Here is a 24,029-nt window from a genome sequence, read left to right as displayed (position 1 = left end):
GCCAGCAGGCACTTCATTCTGTTTTCAAGGCTTCGGGGTTTACAAGTAGGTCTCCCTCGCTGTGTGATGGCTGAGGTTGTCCCATCCTTATTTCTTCCAGAAAGCCTCCCACAGTACCCTGCACACAGTGGTACTCAGCAAGATGAGCCAATGGTCAGCAGCCGGGCAGCCACACCTATGTTCCCAAGCCTTTCTCTTTCCTCCCCACTTTAGGCTTTTTGAGTTCCTTGGAGTTCACCTGTTTCTTCCTCCCCTGAAACACAGGGTCTCGGGGAGAGGACCACATTTCACACTTTGTTGACACTGTGGGTCAGGCCTTGTTTGGGGAGGGGGTCTCCGTGTTTCTCCCCTAGTCAGAATGTCAGAGTTCTGCTCAGCAAGTGGGACCCCCATGCCCACACATTCATTCTCTAAGGCTCTTCTGAGAATGGGTGGCGATAAGGAGGCAAAATGACAGACTCGGGGTTTGTAAGAGTGAAAGATACACATTTAAAGGGAAAACAGTAATAGAAAGAGACAGGGTGACCTGTGGGACCCAGTCCACATTAGAGACAAATCTCAGCTTGAATGTCCAGCTTAGTAAGACCTCCATGGTCCCTGTGAACACCAGCCTGCTGATCCTAATGCCTACTCAATGGGTTCATCTTCCTTTTCATCTTTTTCTATTTTTTCAGAATTTTCCGTTATTTCCATTTCTTTTATTTCTCCTGATTCCGTTTTCCCCAGTGCTTCCAACTCTCCTCCGTCAGTTTTTGAAAGTCTCTTCTCTAGTCCTTCTGATTCCCTTGGGCTTGATTCATCTGAAAGGTTTTGATCCAGTTCTGAAGGCCTCCTGTAAATTTCTCTGGTTTCTTCTCTGTTCTGTTCTGTCCTGCCTGCTTCTCCAAACTGTCCTTTGGCAGTGTCTCCTGGACCTCTCTCCTTCGCGCCCAATTCCTTTCTCCATGAGGCTTTTTCTGGGTCTTCTCTCTGCCTCTGTTCTGGTTGCCTAGCTGTGACCCCCAAAGTTTCCTTAGACAAGACACCTTCAAGCTGTTTCTCCGTTTGCTCCTGCACCCACTGCTTCATCACCTTCTCAGGTTCATCTTTTGTTTTCCTCGTTTCCTTCTCCTTTGCTGTCCGTGTTTGACCATCCAACATGGTGGCGTTTTCTGAAAAACAGGAGAAAGGAGAGAAGAGAGGTGAAAATCTGTCCTGAGAGGCCTGAGACTGAGAAAGGGGAAATCACACACGACGTCACACTGAATATAACTGGCAAAGCCAAGATTTGAACCCAGGACAGTCCGCCCCCAGCCCACATTCTTTCTTTTTCCCTGTAAGAACTAGCTCAGGTGCTGGGAAAAGACAGAGGCTTCTCCTCTGGCATCCTCATCCTGCATTTCTCTTTGTCCCTGGGGAGCACACTCATCACTTGTTGGGAGGTTCCCGTTAAAAAAGGGAGCAAATTGTGCTGGAAGTCCAGATGCAGGGCAATGTTACAACCCAAGGGATCCTTGCTCCTTGTTTTTACCAGCTATTAGAGAAAAGTTACCAATCTCCTCTTTTTTTTTTTTTTTTTTTTTTTTAACCAATCTCCTCTTGAGTCTCCTCCACACTTTTCCTGGAAGTTCTGGTTTCTAAGAGGCCAACAGGGACTCTGGATTCAGAGCCAGCAAAGGCTGCTGTTGGCTGTGAAGACACATGCAATGCTGCCACCTGCTGTCCAGGAAGGGAAGTGCCCAGCAGCTGCCTATGCCTTTGGGGGCCTTCCTCAAGTTTTCAGGATGCCTTTCCCAGCGTACTGTCAGCCAAGGAAGGAGAATGCTTGGAGCACCTGCTGCACCCCCTGACATTATTGCTTCTGTGGCTTCTGACAGCGGCTCCAATGGCATGTGGAGACAGAAGCAGATCTCTGAGGGGATCCAGCCACCATGTTCAGGCGCTGGGTAATAAAAGGCCATCATCTGACTGCTCAGGTGCCCAGAAACTCCACACCCAGATTGCTGCTGCGGGCTTCAGCCTTGGTGCCCGGAAGGAGCTCTGTCCTCCTAGCCCCAGCCCTAGCTCCCTTCACTTCAGTGTGGCTGGAGGGAGGGCCCACGGGATGGGCTGGGGGTGACAGAAACAGTATATGTAGAACCATGGTAAAACCGTGGGTTCCAGAGCCAGGCTGTCCACGACCAGAAACCACTGTGGGACTTTAACCCCTTGGCCCTGTGTCCTCATCTGTAAAATCAAGCATGTCATACTTATTTTGGGCTTCCCAGGTGGCACAGCATTAAAGAATCCACCTGCCAATGCCATGGCACCCCTCTCCAGTACTCTTGCCTGGAAAATACCATGGGCGGAGGAGCCTGGTAGGCTGCAGTCCATGGGGTCGCGAAGAGTCGGACACGACTGAGCGACTTCACTTGCACTTTTCACTTTCATGCATTGGAGAGGGAAATGGCAACCCACTCCAGTGTTCTTGCCTGGAGAATCCCAGGGACGGGGGAGCCTGGTGGGCTGCCGTCTATGGGGTCGCACAGAGTCGGACACGACTGAAGCGACTTAGCAGCAGCAGCAGCAGCCAATGCATGGGATGTGGGTTTGATCTCTGGATCAGGACGATTCCCTGGAGAAGGAAATGGCAACCCACTCCAGTATTCTTGCCTGGGAAATCCCATGGACAGAGGAGCCTGGCGGGCTATAGTCCACGAGGTCACAAAGAGTCAGACACGACTGAGCCACTAAACAACAACACTTATTTCACAGTGCTCCAGGAGGGATCCGATGAGTCAGTATGTATAAAGCTTAAAAGAGCGCCTGGGCAGGCAGGAAGCCCTGAGTGGAGATCAGCTTCTCTTATCACCCCCACCACTCTGGGGCCCAGCCCCCATCCCTGCCGACTCCTTGGGGCCTGGAGTCCCAGCCACTTCCTCTTCCCTCACTCCTTTCATGGGGGCCAGTCAGATAGCTAGTGCCTGGGGTGTGGGGGTGAGGATCAAAGGCCTTTTCACTCCCTGGAACTCTTGGGAGAAAGAACGTGGTAAGGCTAGACCCGCACAGTCCTGTCACCTCCGCACCTCAGCCAGCCCTCGAGCCCCCTGTCCTGACCCTGCCCTGCTCAGTGCTGACCCTGAAGAGCAGCTGCCCACAGTGGGAGTGAGTGTGGCTCCCAGTCCGACTGCTGAGTGACTGGGCCGATCGTTCAGGCTCCAGTGCCTTCCTCCCTAAGCAGTACCTCCGCCTCCCGGCAGTGAGGATCTAGTGAGATCATTCTGGCTGATGTTAACCCAGTGTGGCCAGCAGTAAGAGCCCCCACAGTGTAAGCTACTTTCATTCTGCTTCCGTGTTTGCTCCTGTTTCCTGCCTGAAATGCCCTCAGCCTTTCACCTCGCACCGTGAAAACGCCTGGGCATCTTCTGGAGCCTGAAGCCGAAGATTCTTCCTCTTGGACGTGTTCCCTATCACCCCAGAGAATTGGGAGCGCCCTGCCCAGGCTCTCACAGCAGAGCGCGGCCCCCTGTCAGGAGACTCAGGTGCCTGGCTTTCCCACTGGGCTATGGGCTCCTCCAGGGCAGGGGCCGAGCTTCTGTTACCCCCAGAATCTCACACTTCCCTGGCAGGTGACAAATGCTTGACAAATATTTGATGAATTGAAGAAATATGGGAGTATTGGACTTCCCTGGTGGTCCAGTGGTTAAGAATCCACCTGCCAATGCAGGGGACAGAGGTTCAACCCCTGGTCTGGGAAGATCTCACGTGCCTCAGAGCAACTAAGCCCAGGCACCCCAACTACTGAGTCCACATACTGCAATTACGGAAGCCTGTGCACTTAGAGCCTGTGCTCCAAAACAAGAGAAGCTACCAGCGAGCACCGCAACTAGAGAGTAGTCCCCAGTGAACTAGAGAAAGCCTGTGTGCAGCAACAAAGACCCACCACAGCGAGAAAGTAAAATAAATAATACAGTAAACGAATACATCTTTTTTAAAAATACAGAAGTATTGAAGAAATGGGGCAGACAGCATGGGATCTGACCCCAGGCTGAGGGGTCCCCCTCCTGCCTCGGGAACAGCTGCTGGCGGCACTGAAATCATGAAAGCATGCTCAGTGGGCAGCGCCAAGCCCAACTGAAGGAGCAGCAGGAAGCGTGGTGAGGACCACTGGAAAGGAGAGCAGAGGCAGGTTTCTGAAGTTGCCGTCTTCCAGCTCCAAAACTCACCTTTCTCCTTCTTTTCTTTGAGTATCTCCCTGTAGTTGGTTTTCTTCAGCTCTTCAATGATGCCCTTGTTGGCATCATCCAAGGCCTGTGGGTGAGAGGAGTATCAGTGAACTCTCTTAACACTGTAGGACCTGTCCTTTCCCCACCCAAGCCCCAACCCTGCCCCCCGTCCCCTTCCTCCTGGCTCCTCTGACTACTCCTGCCTGAGGTTCATGGATCCTATGGACTTGGAACTCCCCACGCTAAGTGGTATGAGAGATACACTGCTGGGGGTGACTCAAACTCATTTCCCTCAGACTCAGGCATGTTTTGAGGGCTTGCATCTGTCTACTGATTCCTAAAGCTTCAGCCAAATTAAAGGAGACAAGGCAAGCCCCTTAGCCTGCAGCCAGGCAGCAAGCCATGGAGGGGACTCAGCAGCACACCGTGGGTGGGGGTGGGGCTGGGGGCTGGCCTGCCTTCAGAGGGGCTTCCACGGCCTCTGCAGGACAGCGAGGGCCTGGGAACTCAGCCTGTGCTGTATCTTGAGGGCAACGCTGCTCTCTCCCAGCCCTCCCTGTGACTTGTCCTGTGTGGAACACCACTAGACACTCAGGGAATGTCTACAGGCCCCAGATCGCCAGGTTTGGATGCTCTTGGGCAGTGCGGTCTGCCCCTTGGTATACTTTCCTGCCTGGAGATGCCAATCAGGGGGTGAGAGGTCAGGGACTAGGTCCCTGGAGGAGCCATTTAGGGCTGTGTGTCTATTTGGCTTGATGGGCACTTCTCTCTGTCTCCGACTTTCAAAACCCTGCCCAGCGTCCAAGGTGACCTCGAAACCTCTGCCTCCATGAGGGGTAAGGCCCAGCTCTGCCTGCCCACTGGAGTTCTCAGTCTGAGTTCCCTAGTCCCTGCCGCACCAGTCAGGAATGAAGGACTGTGTTTTCAGCTTCCCGAGGGCCGGGGCCACGTCATCACCTTTGGTGCAGTGCTGGAAAGACTCTAGATCTGCACCGTGTGATACCCAGAGGCCTCACGTGGCAACTGATCACTTGAAACGTGGCTGGTGTGACTGAGAAACTGAACTGCAACGTTCGTTTACTTCTAACTCCATTTACTCTAAACACTGCAGGTGGCTAGTGGCCGCCTGACTGAGCAGCGCAAGTCTGGACGGGTGAGTGAGGCCATCACGCTGCTTTCCTATTACCTTCTGTGGGGGCTGCACTTTTCCAAGCGCAAGTCCTAAAGTCAGTTTAGGGGGTCTCAGCCAGCATTAAAGACAAGGAATGGAAAGAAAAAAGAAAATAGAGTAAGAAATACCAATGTACATAATAAAGGTAAATATGTTTTGTAAAACTTGCTATTTTTCATCTGTTTTTCAAATAAAACTATGTGTATTGAGGGGAATTCCCTGGAAGTCCAGTAGTTGGGATGCTGACTTTTATTGCAGTGGGTGTGGGTTTGATCCCTGGTTGGAGAACTAAGATCCCTTAAGCTGCTGTGCAGTGTGGCCAAAACAACAAAGTTAACAGTACGTGTATTGGTTGGGTTGCTATATAAACTGATGGCAACAACAAACACTGGAAAGCCACTGCCCTACCTAGAAGGTGCTCTGCAGTTGAGGGGAAATAAACATCTGGGGCTGAGGGTCCCAGGGCCTGCTCACCCCACCCCCAGAGAGAGAGGCTCACGTTGATGATGGCCTGCTGCGCCTCATTGTTATGGACCAGCTTCGCTCTCTCCAGGGCCTTCTCAAAGTTGTTCACGGCCGATTCGAAGTCCCTCAGCTTCACTGAAGGGCACAGGGAGACAGGAGGATGGTGACATAATATCAGTGTACGTATTCAGGGTACAATATCAGGGTACCAGGGGCCCTCAGGAGCAGCAACACCGGGCTGCCCAGAACCACCCCTTCCAGACATTTCCTGGACCACCTCAGCACTAGGGAACAGAACCTGGGCACCGGAGCCTTGGATTTCAGGTGCCAAGAGTCAGTGAGGGAAGGGGTCTGTGCCCACATCATGCGTCTCCAGGGGGACAACTCCATCCTGCCCCATTGTTACCCTAATGGTCTGGGAGCGAGCGACGAGAATGAAGACAGAACGTGCAATCTGGTGCAATGGGTCGAGGGACCTGCAGCCTCTATTGGACTGAGGTGCAGAGTCCACTCTGAATCCAGATTTTATTCCTAACTACAGACCACAGGACTTTCTCAGATCTTATCTTTCTCAAGACACATGCCATATGAATCACATACTCCTAAATATCGTGGACTACACTGACATAGTCCAGATCTCCTTGTGTTTACCGTGTTTACCTCCATCCATTCCCTTCTGGGCTGGTCTCAGGAACAATTAGCAAGTGTGCAGGCCGCGTTCATGTCTGACGCTGACCTGGCATTTCAAGGTCTATGCTTTTATGATCCCAGTCATAATCCCTTCTGGGTCTGGCCCTGGGGTTTGTAACAAGGCTATAATTCTAAGAAAGACATGAAAAATAATCATCAATATAGTTTCTTAATATATGCTGTTTTTCCCAGTGCTATTTCTGTGAAATTTCTCAAGGCCATGAAATTACATTATTAGGAATTCCCACTATACCCCATTTTTAAATGGTTCCAGGAGAAGACATCTATTTTTTTTTTAATGTTTACTCAGATTTGTAAACAACACTGTGGACACCAAACACAATTTGGCAGGACTGGATGTGACTTTTCATGAGCCAGTGGCTGGGACATCACTGCCCACGTTGGAACAATCTGAACCCAGGAAGGAAGCAGCCCCCCACCCGCCCCAGGGCACTCACCTGACCACTTAGCACTGAGTCAGGGATGAGGGCTCTGAACTGACTGCCCTTGGAAAAACCTTAATTTCAGGAAGGAAGGAGAAAAGTGCTCCCCTGCCAGGGCTGGAACCCCACACTTCACTCTGTTTACACACCACTGCTTCCGCTTTCTTTAAAAAATTAATTAACTTGGCTGCGCTGGGTTTCAGTTGTGGCATGCGGGATCTAGTTTCCGGACCAGGGATCAAACCCGAGCGCCCTACTCTGGGGGCGCGGAGTCCTAGCCACTGGACCACCAGGGAAGTCCCTCCACTGCTTCCTCTTATAACTAGCACCCCAAGATCTACCCTTCTCCCACAAACTGCTTTAGGATTCCTGGGGAAAGAAGGGCCTTGGATTCATAAGTCAAATTGCAAAAGGCAATTACATTTGAAAAGCGATTCTAACATAGTTTTAAAAGTCTGTGGCGTCAACATACATTCCTTTTTCAAATACACATTTGGAAAGAAGAAAACTCACAGTAATGCCTCAGAGGCCAGCATGAATAAACTGCTATGTCATTCTGACATGGTAGGTCAGAATAGGAGTCATAACGCTCAAGTGAGTGAAGCATTAAAGACCATTCTATTTGTTTTCAACTGAATCTATAACCTGAAATTATCTCCATTCTGGGGGCCCTTTTCCTCTTCTTTTCCTCACTCTGTGCATCCACAAATCCACACATGTATATCCATATTTTTGTTGGCTTTTCCAGGGACTAATTGTTTCTTACCACTGTTGGAAACACTTACGGGAAGCTGATGGGGAGGAAGGAAGAAATGAGTATTTCTGGAGAGCTTGCTATATGCTGGTTCCTATTCTAAGTGCTTACATGCGTAGCCATTACCTCATGTCTTCACACTATGAAGAAGATACATACATACTATACGTGCTAAGACGCGTCAGTCGTGTCCGACTCTTTGTGACCCCACGGACTGTAGCGCTCCCAGGCTCCTCCGTCCATGGGATTCTCTGGGCGACAATACTGGAGTGGGTTGCCATTTCCTTCTCCAGCATGCATACTATCCTTATTCCTACAGAGCCCAAGATCTGCCCGCCTGGCCAGGCTGCCTCTACAACCCAGGGGCTCTTTGGCTGCTGCGTTGGACTGGACTTTTCTACCGTACAGCATGGAAATTGAGGCCGGGAGTGAGTGGCCTGCTTCTCCAGAGGCCCTCAGAGCCTAACAAGACCTCATGAGGGACAGGAATTCCCTGGTGGTCCAGTGGTTAGGGCTTCATGCTTCCACTGCCAGGGAATTCAATATCTGGTCAGGAACTAGGATCCTACAAGCCTTGTTGCGGTGCAGCCAAAACACACACACAAAAAAGTCATCACAGAAACAGAAAAGGTTCTAGGAAAAGGCACAGTAATCACATTTTCCCCAGTTTAAAGCTTTCAAGTGGTTTTTTCCTCTATGTTTTTAGGAAAGAATCCACGACGTGTAAGGAGGCCTGAGAGGCCCTGTGGATCTGGCCCTTCACCAGCCTCCCTCCTCCAGACTTTCCTGGCCCCTAGAAGCTCGACACTGGTCTCCATCAGTTTCTTAAATCAGCCAAACTCTTGCCCACGTCCCTAAATGCGGCTCCTTTGGCTGAAAAGTCCTGCCTTCAGAACTTGGAACAACTGGTGCTTTTGTGTTCTTAATGATTCTACTTTAAAGTTACTCCTCAGGGATTTCCCTGGTGATCCAGCGGTTAAGAATCCGCCTTGCAATGCATGGGACGAGGGTTCGATCCCTGGCCATCGAACTAAGATCCACATGTCTCAGAACAGCTAAGCCCACGAGCCCACACACCACAAAGGAGTACCCAGCTGTGAAAGATCCGTGTGACACAGTGAAGATCCCATGCGTTGCAACTAAAACCCAGTGCAGCCAAATAAATATTAAAAAATAGTTACTCCTCAGATAGGAGGACAGGAACAGTTATCAATTTTGCTTCCTACTTTGCCTAGCTTTGGTGCCTAGAAGGTGCCAGGAAAGCATTAATGATGTGAGTAAGTGAATGAGTGATGAGACCCGTGATCAGAGTGCCTGTCACGCTTACCGTCTCTGGGGTCAGCCGTGTGCCCAGGGCAGGGCAGGTCCGAAACTGTGAACAGGAGACCCAGCTCCACGGCTTCCTTGTTACTGTGGCCTAGAGCTATTTCTCCTTTTAAACTTGTATTGTGAAATATTTCAAATATACAGAAAAGTCAAAGGAATAGTATCATGAATCCCCATTACTCATCACCTAGATTCAAATATCATATGTCACTTCTACGTGGAATCTAAAAAAATGATACACATGAACTTATTTACAAAACAGAAACACTCAGAACACAAACTTATCAAAGGGGAAAAGGTGGGGAGGGATAAATTAGGAGGTTGGGATTAACATATATATTAATATACTACTATATATAAAATAGATAATCAATAGGGATCTACTGCACAGCACAGGGAATTCCACTCAATACTCTGTAATAACCTACATGGGGAAAGAATCTTAAAAAGAATAGATATATGTATATGCATAACTGAATCACTTGGCTGCTCACATAAAGCTCACACAACATTGTAAATCAACTATATTCCAATATAAAAGTTTAAAAAAATTGCCAAAACCTTGCCAATCCTGTTCCATCTGTTCCTCCTCACCCCATTCCTTGCTGTTTTATTAACAAGCCCATTAACTTTATTGAGATATGATTCACTCTATAAAATGCACCCCTTTGTAAGTATACAATTCAATGATTTCTAGAAAATTTATAGACTTGTGCAATGAACACCACAACTCAGCTTCAGAACTTTTCCAGCCCCCTAAAAAGTGCCCTCTCAAGACCTGGGGCAATCTGCAGCACCCCTCAGAGTTTCTGTTTCCCAGCCTATAAAAGGAGGACAATACCCCCAGCACTGGCTTGCAGAGTGATTAAAGCGAGAATGCATGTATAAAGGCTACTGAGCCAAGAGGAGTGGAGCTGTTTTGATGAGGACATGACACTATGCTGGTCTGCATGCAGCTCAGCTGAGTTCCTCAAGGGCAGGGCAGTTCTCAGGGTCTCCCAAGCCCTAACTGAGTGTAGCTTAAGGTAGGCATTATACACACTGGTCAAAACGCGGGAGTTTATCCCTACTCTCAGAATCAGAATTTGTCTGACCCATCACGATGGAAAGTTCAGCGCGGGCATAACAGCAGGGCCTGAGGGCTGAGAAGGGCATCTGTACCTTGTGCCTGTGCCACCAGGACACTGGCATTCAGCTGCCATTCCATGTCCCCTTCTTCCTCGGCACACTGTTGGGACTTCTCACCATAGCTCTGGGCCTCCCAGGCCTGGTCTAGCTCCAGGTAGCAGCGGCCAATCTCATGGAATAGCCAGGTCTTCTCCAGTGTGGTTTTGGCCAGAGGGATCTTCTCCTCCCACCTGGGGACATCAAGAATTGGGATTAGCTTCCTCCACTCAGGCCCTGCACTCGGACTTAGGAGGCTGGGTTTCCTACTGGTGGCAGAAGAAAAACTGCCAGCTCCAACTACCAGCTCTTCTAGGTGCAGGAGTGGAGCTAACAAGCACTATCAGATTTTTTAAACTACCAGGGTTATTTTGGTGCATCTATAGAATTGGCTTTGATACCACAGCTGAAAATAATGCTTGTAAAATAGCACTTGAAATAACTCCATAACCTTTGAAAGTCAAAGTGAAGTTGCTCAGTCGTGTCCAACTCTTTGCAAACCCAGGGACTGTAGCCTACCAGGTTCCTCCATCCATGGAATTTTCCAGGCAAGAATACTGGAGTGGGTTGCCATTTCCTTCTCCAGGGGATCTTCCTGATCCAGGGATCGAACCCAGGTCTCCCTCATTGCAGGCAGACACTTTACCATATGAGCCATCGGGGAAGCCCACACATAACCTTTAAGAATATGATTAAGCACATTTAAAAGAAAATCAACACAATAAAAAAGATTGGGATGAAAAAACAAAATATCAATAAAAGTCAGAGGAAAATCCGAATGAGCACTTGTCTTTGGGTGGTGGGACTGAGGACTTCCTCATCTAATTTTCTATATTTTCCAAATGAATATTTTAAGGTTAAGCACATCTGACTCTTTGCGACCCCAAGGACTACACAGTCCATGGAATTCTCTAGGCCAGAATACTGAAGTGGATAGCCTTTCCAACCTCCATGGGAGCTTTCCAACCCAGGGATCGAACCCAGGTCTCCCACATTGCCGGCAGATTCTTTACCAGCTCAGCCACCAGGGAAGCCCCACATTAAGCACATATTTACTATAAAACATTGTATTATGAAAAGACATGAATGGGTAGGTGAATGCTCACATGCCTCTGCCTTTGGCACACAGGCACCAGGGGCCACTGGGGAAACCAAATGACCTGGAGCACCAGGCTCTGGTCAACAAGTCTGTTCTAGTCAAGCAACGAATACCCGAAGGACAATTTCTCTCTGCAGTCAAGCCTGCCCCTAAGTCTCCCAAGGGCTGAATCACCCCACTGGAGCACGTCACCAGCCCCAGGGTTGGACATCAAAAGTCCATCAGTTAAGGTCTCTAGGGAGCTCAGGCTCCACTCCCATGTGACTGCAGAGAATCACAGAATAACCTCCACAGAACTCCCAGAAGTCAATGGTCCACCCAGTCATGAACTTGGCCAGAGGTGAGGGTTGCCTGGAGAACTTGTTAAAATCAGATTCCTGAGCTCCAACCCAGACCTGTAGAATGAGAACGTCGAGGGGAGAGGCTCGATAATGCACACGCCTAAAAACAAGTGTCCCGACGCTTGTCAACAGGAAATTAGGAGAAAATGCTGATTCTATTCTACTAATTATTATAGCTGATGAGCCCCAGAGTTTACAAAGTGGCTTTCTCCTGGTCGCCTAGCACAGCCTGGAGCCAAATTCAGGTCTTCCGATGCCTCTTTGCCTCAAATCCTGCCCCAGGCCGGGAGTCCAGGGGGAGGTTGGGATGTCCTGGCCATTGAGTAGGGAGGGGGTGGTCCTGGGTCACTCACGTGTCAATGGCTTGTTGGAATTTCCCGACTCTGGCAAAAACCCTGCCAATGTTGTCCAAGGCTCTGGACTTAGCATCAGGAAGATCGCTGTAGGGAAGAAGCAAGACAAGGCCATTCTAGGCGCTATGGAAACTAGAAAGAAGGTAAAGACGGGCCAGTTGGAGGCAGAATGCCCAGGCTGGCAAGGCTGAGGTACCCTGGCCCTCTCGTGGGAATGGACATTATCAGAATCTCTCTGGAGGGCAAACAAGCAACAGCCTACAAAGACACTCCTTTGGTCCTGCAACTCCCCTTCTAGAAATTTACCTCCAGAATAATAATGTGACAAGAACACTCATTAAAGTATTGCTTATAATAATAAACAGTGGAAATAATCTAAATGCAATCAGTGCAATTTTTGTGTACAAAAAAAAGTCCTTGATACATTTAAGTTAAAAAATCAGATTATGAAAAAAAAGTCAGAATATAGGAGCTCGCACAATATCCGATGGCCTATTCATATGAAAAATGAACGTTTGGGAGACTTCCCAAGTGGTCCAGTGGTTAAGAATCTGTCAATCCAAGGGACACAAGTTCGATCCCTGGTCCAGGAAGATGCCACCAGCCGTGGGGCAATGAATCCCGAGTTCTAGAACCTGTGAGCCGCAACTACTGAAGCCTGCCTGCCCGAAGACCTGTGGTTTGCACCAGGAGAAGCCACTGCAAGGAGAAGCCTGCGCATCACAACTGGAGAATAGCTCCCACTCGCCACAACCAGAGAAAGCCTGCGTGCAGCAACAAAGACCCAAGGCAGCCAAAAATAAAATTTTAAAAAATATCTCCTTCCCAACAAGTAAACCAAGAAACCCAACCTGAGCCCCCTCCCACAGCATCCCCCTCATTCCCTCCTTCCCTGGCCAGCTCCCCCTCTTCCCATTGTCCCCCAGCCCCTCAGCCCCTGACCCCCAGCGGCAGGAAGCTCTGCTCCAATTCCCTCTCCTCACAGGGCTGGGCTGCCTTCTCACATGCAATCTGACCAAGCCCTCCCTCCACCCACAGACATACCCATGTGTGTCTACGGTCTCACTGGAGCTCTGTGTGTGCTGGCAAAGGGGAGCAGCCTCAGGGATGCAATTACACACGTTATTGCAGGCGCCGAAACACCTTTCTCTGAAGCCATTCAAAGAATGAGATGTTCCTTTCCAAGATACAGGCCTTTTTTTAAAAACGACCCACAGAAATGGGTCATTTCTGTTTTAAAAAATCCTATGCGGAAACTTCCCTGGTGGTCCAGTGGCTAAGACTCCATGCTCCCAGTGTGGAGTCGGGGGAGGCACCCTCGGTGTGATCCCTGGTCGGGGAACTAGATCCCACATTCCGCCACTAAGAGTTTGTATGCTCCAGCTAACGATCCCGCATGCTGTGACCAAGACCCGGCACAGCCACATAAAGGAATATATACTTTTTTAATGCTATGTATGTGTACGTGTACATAAATACGCAAGTAAATATGTTGCAAAGGGGCCAGGACATTATCTCAATGTGGCCCCCAGATTGGGGAGAGGGGAGACATTTGAGTTCTGCTCTCAGTACCACACGCCCTGGGTCAAGTACAACGCCTCTGGGACTGGTGTGATTACAGACTCCTATTGGCCCTCCCTACCTCAGCATGGCCTCCCCTCATCCCACTCCCCACAGGTCCTGGCCACCCCAACACTACCTGGAGCGCCCCAAACCCCCCACCCCTGCCCTGTCCCTTTGGGGGCCACTCCCTGGTCCTATCTCCCCCTTCTCTCAGAGGCTCCCTCATCTTCCTTCTCTGGGGCTCCTGGGCCATGTTTGCAGCTCTGATGTTGGCTCCCCCTTCCAGAGTGGCTGCTCTGTTGTGGTGTGAATAAATATGTTGATTTATTCGTAACAGTACTAAGATAACTAAGTAATGTGTACTAAGATGTGCAGGATGGGGAAAGCCTGCAATCAAATCATCCATACAGTAATCAGGGAAAGAAATGAGGGCTGACTAAGGTCACTGGAGAAGCTACTCAGACTAGTCAGATTTGAGCCACGGCTGGAAGGGTGGTGGTCTTTGGAGGAGGGGGTGGGGTTGATCTGATTGAGGAAGCATGTGGTGCATACACATGAGACTCAGCGGTGAGACCGGAGGCCCGTGTACAGAGACTGAAAAGGAACCAAAATTGCTGAAGGAACACCTCTGCTTATGTAATCAGCCACTAAGCACATATTCACTGCATGTCCATTATGGGGCAGGTGCTGGGGAGAGAAAGGGAATAGAGAAGTCTAAGGTCTATCAGGCAGATGAAACGTGTGGCATGTGGAGGGTGAGTGTGGACGAGGGCTGCTAGGTCACTCTGGGCGCATGGAGGGCTTTCCCTGGGGGGAAATACTTCTTTACAATCTGAAGGATGGGGAGGAGGGAGCTGATGAAGAAAGCACTGGCAAAAGAGTAGGAGCAGAGCCATGTGCTGTTGCCAGGGTTCAGAATGTCCAAGGGCCTGGAGACAGCTGAGTCAACAGAGATCAGCAGAAGTCAGGTCAGCAAGGGCGGGGCGGGCACTGGGACCGCACCTCACTGCTGGACTTGTTTTGCATTGAAGGGCCAGCTGGGTGGCAGGAAACCCAGGTCAGAGGAAATAGGCAAGAAGTGAGGAAAATGTGGATGGAGCTGTGGGAGGGGAACAGAAGGGAAGATTCTCTCAATAGGAGGAGGAGGCATGGACAGGACATGGCAGGCTGGCGTGGGTAGTGAAGGAAGGGAGGTGTCTGGGAAGCCACCTGGGCTCCTTCCTGGGGACAATGCGGCCACCAGTGCCATTCTCCCGGAAAGGGAGCCCTGGAGCAAAAGGTCTTGAAGGAAAATGATGGATTCCACTTTGGATATGTCAAACTGGGGGCTCCCATGGGACATCAAGTGGAAATGCCTCAGACTCTGCTGGATATGTAGGTCTGAGAGCTCGGAGGGGAGGGCTGGCAAGATGTGAAGATTTATGTCTTTAAGGCATGGGAAAAAATTGGATCCAAAATACTGTCTGGAAAGAAAGAAAGTGAAGTTGCTCAGTTGTGTCCGACTCTTTGCGACCGCATGAACTGCAGCCTACCAGGGTCCTCTGTCCATGGGATTTTCCAGGCAAGAATACTGGAGTGGGTTGCCATTTCCTTCTCCAACCCAGGGATCAAACTCCAGGTCTCCCGCATTGCAGTCAGATGCTTTACTATCTGAGCCATCAGAGAAGCCCTAAATACTGTCTATACTTATTTAATCCTCAAATTCCCCATGAGGCAGTATTATCATGCCTTCATTAGAGATAAGGAAACTGAGAGAGTGAGCAACTTAAAACCACACTGCTTCTAAGTGCCCCAGACAGGAATTAAAGCCAGGTCTATCTCCAAAGTTAGCTGTTGTTTGAGAACCAGGAATGCCCAACACATGAGATTCTGGCTCTGCAAGGTGGGAGGCCAGTAAGAAATGAACTGGAAATGGACTAACAGCTTATGGGGTTCTGGTGATTGAGTAGAGGACAGGAGGTGGGTGTGTTCAGGAAATTCAGTTTGACCCAAAGAGTGGCCTGACATTGGAGGGTTGTACAGAAGTGGATTCAGAGAGGGCCCTGAGTGCCCAGGAAAGGCCCATTTGATTTGAACCTGCGGGCAGTGAGAGGCCAAGGCCTGTTTGTCAGCAGGAAAACAGTTGACAGGTAAGAAGTAGTGAGTCTCTGGAGGTGACTTGTGAGAGCCCCTGGAGATAGGGAGAGGCAAGGGCTGACCTGAGTGGACATGGGAGGATGGGAGACTGAGGGGGCTCAGAACTGTGGGGCGAGTAAAACTGGGCAAGACAAAGTCATGAACGACTCCAGAGGTTAGAACCAGGGTGCCCAGAAAGTGATGGTACCTCTGGGGGGAGCCATCAAGTCTTGGGAAGAGTTGGTTCCTATGAGAGCTGATGTTACAATAGTCATCACGGATACACAGTGCTGTTCTGAGATCTTTATGTGAATTTCCGCATGTCATTCTCCTTCCTACGCTACTGGGTAGGGGCTACCATTGTGCCCCTTTGACAGAGGCTGAGAGAGGTTAGTTAAATGCCCTGCCTAAGGCCCCGCAGCTGGGAGGTACAGCTCAGAAGCCTAAGCTCTTGGGACTTTCCTGCTGGTCCAGTGGCTAAGATTTCACACTCCAATGCAGAGGGCCCAGGTTCGAACCCTGGTCAGGGAACTAGCTCCCACATGCTGCAATTAAAAGATCCTGCATGCCACTGTGGATACTGAAGATCCTGTAGGCTGCAACTAAGACCTGGTGCAGCCAAACAAATAAATAAAATGATAAGTATTTTTTTTAAAGTAAAAATATCCCTAAGAGCCAAACCACAGGGAGTTTTTTTGAGTTTGGGGCCTCTACCCTCCCTCTTTGTGGCAAAAAAGCTGACAGTCTATATGTGCCCTTATCCTGGGGAGGCGGCTCCTCACTCCAGGGTATCCACCTCAGGCACACAGGGCAGAAAGCGGGGATTCAGCCCCCAGCCCCAGCAGCCCCAGCGAAAGGTCAGTATGTAGCTGGGCCTTGGCCGCTTGGCCTTCCGAGCCCGTGCAGGCACTCACTACTCCTTGGCGATCTCCAGGTCCTTCCTGTGGCTCTGCAGGGCCGCCACCATCTGCCCCAGCTCGATCTGGGCATTCCCTATGCAGCTGTACAGGTTTCCCACCAGTTCATCCTTGTTGGGCACCTCCTCTCTGTTCCATTCCAGCACCTTCTTCAGCACTTTTTCAGCTTTCTGAAGGCTGCCTTCAGCACTGCCGCTAGTCAGCACTGGGAAAGGAAAGAGGTGTTGCGGAGCGGGGAGCAGCCTCCCCCTGGCCGACAGAAGAGCCCGCATTCCAACCCCGCCTCTAGATTCCATACACCGGCCAAGCGAAGCCAGGGGCTCCAGCTGCCATGTGGCTCTGTCCCCACCTGGCCACGGGCCAGCCCTTCTGAGAATACCACCCACACATGTCAATGTCTTCCAGACTCTTGAGGATGTAGCGGGCTGTCTGCGAGGGACGGCGTTTGCGGTCCCGCAGCCACTTCTCTCGCATCAACTTCCGGTCCCGCTCCCTGGCGTAGATGGGCTTCTGCTGCCGCCAGAAATCACTGCGCGTGTCCAGGTAGTTGATGCCCGTCATGATGAGGTCCTCCACGGTCAGGCCATGCTTGATGGTGCCTTTGATCAGATCTGTGGGGAAGGGGGTGGGGCGGAGCCAACTAGAACAGGAATCGAGGGGAGTCACCTCCTCTCAACTAAAGGTCTCCCTGGGGGGACCTCTACCTGGAACTGTGGGACAGTAACGAAATCAAGAGCACCTAGGTGGGAGAGGGGGGTCTATCTGGGACCAGATGAAGCCAGAGCCCCCTCTTTGTGGCACTCCTATGGTACAGAGGTTAGGGCATAGACCCCTCATGGCAAGACATGAGGAGCTAGCAGAAGCGGCAGCTGGTGGATTGCTTTCTGAGAGGCTTCTAGTCCTCGGGGCTCCTTTATTTCAAGCTGTGTCCTCAGAGTAGTCAGAGTAGAAATGCATAACCTGGCCCTGGCTGCCAGTGCCCAGTGAGTCCCTGGGTGCCAAGTGGGCCAGGGAAAACTGGGAGCCAGAGGGGCATGTCCGAGCTCTCTTCGATCACCTGAGCAGAGGTCAGAAACGGGAGTAAAGCTGCAAGGCCTCTTGGGTAACATGTGGGCCACCTCTTCCCTCCCTGGAAGCTCCTCTGTAGAGAGGGAAGCGTCCAGGCCTGTTACAGAGGAGGCGGGCCAGCCGTGAAGTTGCCCCTGAGATGCAACCCGCGGGGAATCCTATAGAGGACCTTGGGAAGTCAGTTCTGGAGAAAAGCCCTTGGATTTGAGAGTGATCCCTGTGCAGGCTCAACAGCTAATGGCAACACTCACACCACCAGTGTTCATACGAGACATTCACTTCAAGGTGCCTTCCTATTTCTTGTTCCTGCCAGTGTGGTGCGGCGGGAAGAGTGTGGAACTGGAGCTTAGGAGGCCTGGGTGCTGCTGTCAACTCCACCACTAACTTGCTTGTCACCTTGGACAAGTTACTCCCCATTCAGGGTCTCTCTTTCCTTACTGATAACAGATGAGATTTTAGGACATTCTAATTCCACAGTCCTGGGAGTCCCTTGTGAGCACCTCTGAGCTGGATTCCTTTGCCCTTGGTACACACTAAAGGCTCAGGGGGGTGCCCCTTCAGGGACCAAGGTGGTAAAGAAACCCAGATCTCTAGCGTTCCCACCCAGGGTACCAGAGTACTTAAGACCACTGGTTCTGAAACTGGACTTCTTGGCTTCCAATCTGAGAACCGCATCACTGAGTTATGTAACCTCCCCATGACTCAGTATCCTCATCTGTAAAGTGAGAACAGTAGTGGAACATGTCCAGAGGAACATGTCAGCGAATATCATTTTATAGGCTTTGCCTCTGGTTCATGTGTTAAGCATCCACCCCAGGTTTTCTTTGCCCTGAGTCCCCTGCTGCAAACAAAGTGTCCGACACCTTCGTCCAACAGGAGCTTCTCCAGGTACTCCTTGTCCACGTAGAGTTCACCCAGGAGCTGGCGGACAATCTTCTCGCTCTTGAGCGAGCCCTTCCGCTTGCTCTCTCTTTTGGGGTGGTGTATGAGCTGTCTCACGGGATGAGGCTTCTGCTGGGCTCTCATACTCTGGGAAGATGGAGCAGTACCCCCACAGAGTCTCAGAAAGGAGCCCAAAGCACCAGCCAAGGCCCCCCGAACCTGTGATCCCAGACCCCTCCCTCCAGGACCCTTGTGTGCTGAGAACCATGGAGGATGTCTGGTATGGGAACAGCTCGTGGGAGCTGGGGCAGAACCCCCTGAACGCCTGTGCTGGGCAGGAGCTCCTCACTTGCAGGCACTGAGAGCCACTGAACCATGTGCTCCTCAGGCACATGGGGCCTCTGCCCTCTGAGGGAGGTGGAGTCAGAGCCAGGCGCTTACCTCAGCCTGCTTGCTTAAGAAGGACAGATCCCCTTTGTTCTCCAGTTTAATAGAAGAGGGACCTGCAAAGACAGAAGCTGGGGCTCAGGTCAGCCTTAGGCACAACCTATTACACATTTTATGTGGAAATAGTTGGCCTTTGGTGGGAGGGTGGAACCTGGCTCAACTCTCTCTGAGCAGCCAAGCCACCCCCACTCACCCAAGGCCACATTTCCAAACAAAGACAGGCCCTGGGTACCAGGGCCCCTTTCCATTTACACACTCTGCCACCCACAGTGGCAAGCCCCCCGCCCCCCACCACCACCTGCACACAAAGAACTGATGGGAGAGCCAGCCCCTGGTGCATGCGTGGTAAGGGAGGAAGGCAGGGGCCAGGGAAGGCCCTGCTCAGAACCTCATTCTGTACTATGACACCAGACCAAAAAGAGGCTTACTCTTCTGGCTTGGGGTGAGTGAAACGGTGCTATTCATCTGGTTTTGAAGAGAACAGATGCTGCAGTGCTCAGGACAGTGGACTGGAGGCTAGTCCTCCCAGTGGACAGTTTCTAATCCTCAAGAAAATCAGGAGCAGCCAAATCGAAGCTGGGGGCTCCCTGTAGTCCTCCCAGTAGTGGGTGCTCACCCAGTGTACCTGAGGCCTCCCTCCAAAACTAAGGATTCCAAGAACCTCCCAAATAAGTGCATAGGCCCCATGGTCACTCACTTCCCACCGAGTTGTTGATGGCTTCCTGGGCTTTCTGAATTCCAACTTTGAATTCCCGATCAGGCCTCAGCTTGTAGCCCCGATGGTAGAATACCAAGGCAAATTCGAAGTCACCCATGGTGTACAGGGTCTCGGCCTTTTGTAAAATCCCCTGAAATGAGAGGAAGTCAAATCAAGGGGAACAGACTCAGGTGCGGTGGAACGTAAAGACCCCTGGGTTGAGAGCAAATGTTGGGATACAGGGGCAGAGGCAAGTGATCTATGAAGGAAAACAACAGTAAACTCCAGGCAGTCTGGCTGGCTCTTTAACCATCAGAGGCTGCAGGGAGTGGCAGTGAGAAAAGCGAGAAGTAGTCCCCCCACCCAAATAGTCAGTCACCTTGCAGAAAGTTGGGTCACCCTGGAGTGAAGCCTCAGCATCTTCCAGGGATTTTTCCAGCTCGCCCATCTTGAGGAAGCACTTGGAGCGGGCAACCAAGCAGTTCTTATCTCCGCTCTGAAGGTGAAGAGCCTGAAGAAGGAATCACTCAGATTAACAGGCAGCTGGCAGGGTGTGGTAAGAAGCTGGACTGGACACAGCAGCCCAAACCCTTCTGCCAGAGTTTCAGGGGGACTCCACAGGCCAGCAAACAGGTCTTCTTTGGATCCCTTTAGACTAAAACCAGCACCACACTGATCTCTGCTTAGTCAACAAGGTTATCTGCGGGTAGTTATCATGGACAAGGTCAAATCACAAGCTATTATGGAGATGTGAGAATATACTATACTACCCAGTGGATATACTGAACTTCCCCAGTGTCTGGGATTTCTCCAGTTCACTTAGAATCCTAGGGTGTTAGTGCTTAACAAATTCAGCCGTGAACCTGAAATGGTTGTACAACACATTCAAAATACTACTTGAAGGGGACTTCTCTGTGGTCCAAGGGGTAAGAATCAGCTTTGCAATATAGGGGTTTTGGGTTCAATCTCTGCTTGGGGAACTAAGATCCAACATGCCACACGGCAGCTAAGCCCATGCGGCACAACTACTGAGCCCAGGTGATGCAACTAGAGAATCCGTGTGCCACAACGGAAGATCCCATGACACAACAAGGGACAACATAATGAAGATCCCATGGGTTGCAACCAAGACCCCACGCAGCCAAATAAATAAATATTTTAAAAACAATACTATTTGAAGACCAAGCATTCTGAAGGCTAACAAAATAGATTTTGGGATGATCTGCAACTTGTGTTACCCATTGTACATGCCCTCTCTTTTTATATAGCTTGTTGAGAATGAATCATTGTTTCAGGGGATTAAGATGAAAATGCCAGGCAAAAGGAAACTGTGATTTTGGACCCAAAGTGGGAATGGAAAGCTTCTCCTTGTCCCTATGTCCTTCCTTCTCCTGTCTGAAATCATTACATAGTCTGCAGTGTGATGTCCTTCCTGAGGCATCAGACTGTACCCACCTCCGTCTAAGACCTTCCTACTTTTCCAGAAAGAGCCTTTCTTTCCTAGAAAAGACCACTTCTCACCCAAAGCTATAAGCCCTTGTGGTGTTTTTTTCTACCTGAGCTTCTCCAAGATGAAACAGTTTCCAGAAAAAGGAGAATGGATGGGGCTCCTGAACTTAATTGCTGGTCCATCTGATCCATTATGTCTGGTTTTAGGATGCGGTTGGTGATCCAAAGGGACTAAAGACTCTAGGCAGCAACTGAGAAGTTTGATTTTAGGAGTCTTGGGACACTTAGAGAGCTATGCTACCACCCCATTATTTGTAACAAGTGGGCTATTTGTTGTAAAATAAACAGTCATAATAAAACATCCAATAGCTTATTTGCAAGACAGTACAGTAGTGTATGATGGTAAGGTTAGCACCTCAGCACTGAAGTCTGAATCCCTCCTCTGCCACCTGCTAGTTCAGTGATCTTAGGCATGTTACTCAACTTCTATAAAAGCTTTCTTATCTTCAAAATGGCATAATAACTGCACCTCCCCCTAAGCTTGCCACTTAGCAGTATGTCTGGTATCCTAAAACAGCGCTCAACTGTTATCCACCTTAGGGTGGGTTGGAACAATTTATACTACAGTAAAGTTTTATGATGTTATTTACTGACTGACCACCTTCAATAAGCAGCTGTGTGCTAGAGACTTCCCTTCTGCAAGCAGCCCCCCAGCCAACCTCCTGGCCAGTAATGGGAAACTGAGGAAAGAGGACAATCAGGACACATTTGAGCAAACATGTAGGAGACGGGGTCACTGTTAGCGCAGAGGTTGGTTATTAACAACCAGGGAGAATACAAATGGGAAATGGTAGAAAATGGCTAAACAGGGGTTTATCTTTGACAGCGGTGCATCAATCAGTAACAATGGAATAGTGGAAACAATAGGGTGGTCCAGGCATCATCAAGACCTCAGTGATGGGTAGCTGAAAGTTTCAGAGCACGACTCACATTGCTGAAGCTATGGGCGGCTTTAGCGAATTCCCCGCATAGATACAGCCGCTCGCCCTCCGCCATGTAAGATGGAAAGGTGCTTCGCAAGACTTCATTTTCTGGATCCGCCATGGTGACGGAATTCGGAGACGCTGAAGCGGAGAAAGGAAGGAAAAGAAGCCTGAGAACCTCAGTCTGGTTTGTGGAAGCTCCGTCTCTTAGCAACCGGGAGACGTAAATTACTTCCGGCCCCGCCCCTCGAGCGCGGGGCGGAGTCTGGGGCGCAACCGCCGACTGTGTAGCTGGTGCCTAGGAAGCCACGAACTGGTTGGACCACGACGAGCGCGTGGCTATTCGCTTCAAGGAGGCCTCTTTGCGACTTCTAGTGTTGGCAGTCGCACGCTCCATCGGTTCCTCCCCGAGTTGCTTCGCATTCAGAAACCACAGTCAGGAAAAAAAGAAAAACAAAATGTACAGCTCAGAAGACAGGGAAAAGATTGGGGGCATAATTCCAAATAGGGATAAGGCATTCATGGCAAGTATTTGTGCACGTGTACCACCCTCAAGAGTGAGCCTCTTGGTGGCTCCAGACGGTCAAGAATCTGCCTGCAATGCAGGAGACCTGAGTTAGATCCCTGGGTCGCGAAGATCCCCTGGATAAGGAAATGGCAACTCACTCCAGTCCATGGACAGGGGAGCCTGGCAGGCTTCAGTCCATGGGATCTCAAAGAGTCGGACGTGACTTAAAGTGAAGTCGCGCAGTCGTGTCCGACTCTTTGCGACCCCATGGACTGTAGCCCCTCAGGCTCCTCCGTTCATGTGATTTTCCAGCCAAGAATACTGGAGTGGGATGCCATTTCCTTCTCCAAGGGATCTTCCCGACCCAGGAATTGAACTCTGCTCTCCTGTACTGCAGGCAAACTCTTATTACCGTCTGAGCCACCAGGGAATCCCATTGAGCTACATAAGCTGCTGGATACATAAGCACCTGGCTGGTTAGCTCAGTTGGTTAGAGCTAGGTGCTAATAATGCCAAGGTCCCGAGTTCAATCCCTACAGGCCAGACTGCAAGGATATGACTTAGCGACTCAACACAAACACCATCAAAGGGAGACAGCATTGGGCTCCGAAGTCAAAGTGCTTGGGCGGCCACAGCACAGGGCACTAGGCCCACCCAGTACAGGGCAGCTACTGCTGCTAAGTCACTTCTGCTGCTGCTGCTGCTGCTAAGTCGCTTCAGTCGTGTCCGACTCTGTGCGACCCCATAGACGGCAGCCCACTAGGCTCCTCTGTCCCTGGGATTCTCCAGGCAAGAACACTGGAGTGGGGTGCCATTTCCTTCTCCAATGCATGAAAATGAAAAGTGAAAGTGAAGTCGCTCAGTCGTTCCTGACTCTTAGCGACCCTATGGACTGCAGCCTACCGGGCTCCTCCGTCCATGGGATTTTCCAGGCAAGAGTACTGGAGTGGGGTGCCATTGCCTTCTCCCAGTACAGGGCAGTAGGCCTTAAATTTTCACTTTTGCCAAGTGAAAGTGAAGATGAACCTTCCTGGTGTGAGGATATGCATTAAGCTACATGGGAAATAACTCTGAGTTCACCCTTTCAGTGTAACACATTTAGTGAGCATCTGCTACTGGCGGGCTCTCACCTCTTCAAGGTCTTTACTGACATCCTCCCCCAGTCCCTACTCTCCCTGCTCCCCTCTAATAAAAGGTGGGCTGGGTTCTTCTAAGTTCCATTATTTTAAAAAAATATTTATTTGGCTGCCAGAGGTCTTAGTTGCAGCTCTGGAAATCTTTGATCTTTGTTGTGTGTGGTATGTGGGAATCATTTTAGTTGTGGCATGTGGGATCTAAATGAAACTGGGACACCCCTCCAACCCCTATAACCCTCTCCCCCCACCCCCCACCCCCACATTGGGAGCCCAG

The 24,029-nt window shown here is 50.4% G+C and overlaps 1 protein-coding gene across 1 annotated transcript; it reads right to left on the bottom strand.

The window, feature by feature from the left end:
- Nucleotides 1-465: 465 nt before the first annotated feature.
- Nucleotides 466-22,333, bottom strand: ODAD4 (outer dynein arm docking complex subunit 4). Its single transcript, XM_061391817.1, has 12 exons — nt 22,119-22,333; nt 20,059-20,190; nt 19,680-19,830; nt 18,977-19,038; nt 18,517-18,682; nt 16,972-17,196; nt 16,583-16,790; nt 11,991-12,077; nt 10,195-10,391; nt 5,855-5,955; nt 4,185-4,269; nt 466-1,151 (listed from the first exon to the last, which is right to left on the bottom strand). Exons 1-12 carry the CDS (start codon nt 22,230-22,232, stop codon nt 628-630), a joined length of 2,052 nt encoding a protein of 683 aa, XP_061247801.1. The 5' UTR covers nt 22,233-22,333; the 3' UTR covers nt 466-627.
- Between the last annotated feature and the right edge of the window lie 1,696 nt (nt 22,334-24,029).

This window comes from Bos javanicus, chromosome 19 (assembly GCF_032452875.1).
Source record: "Bos javanicus breed banteng chromosome 19, ARS-OSU_banteng_1.0, whole genome shotgun sequence".
Classification (NCBI taxonomy): Eukaryota; Metazoa; Chordata; class Mammalia; order Artiodactyla; family Bovidae; genus Bos; species Bos javanicus.
The sequence above is the reverse complement of the archived record's forward strand: the minus strand, read 5'-3'. Positions and strand labels throughout refer to the sequence as shown.

What these genes read in the sequence shown, in the direction of transcription:
- ODAD4 (XM_061391817.1), bottom strand. Translation starts at nt 22,232, where the DNA reads ATGGCGGATCCAGAAAATGAAGTCTTGCGAAGCACCTTTCCATCTTAC. An exon ending in CTGGAGATCGCCAAGGAGTA is followed by an intron (nt 12,078 to 16,582) that starts GTGAGTGCCTGC and finishes TCTTCCCTACAG; the next exon opens with CGATCTTCCTGATGCTAAGT. An exon ending in CAAAGAAAAGAAGGAGAAAG is followed by an intron (nt 1,152 to 4,184) that starts GTGAGTTTTGGA and finishes CCTGTTTTTCAG; the next exon opens with AAAACGCCACCATGTTGGAT.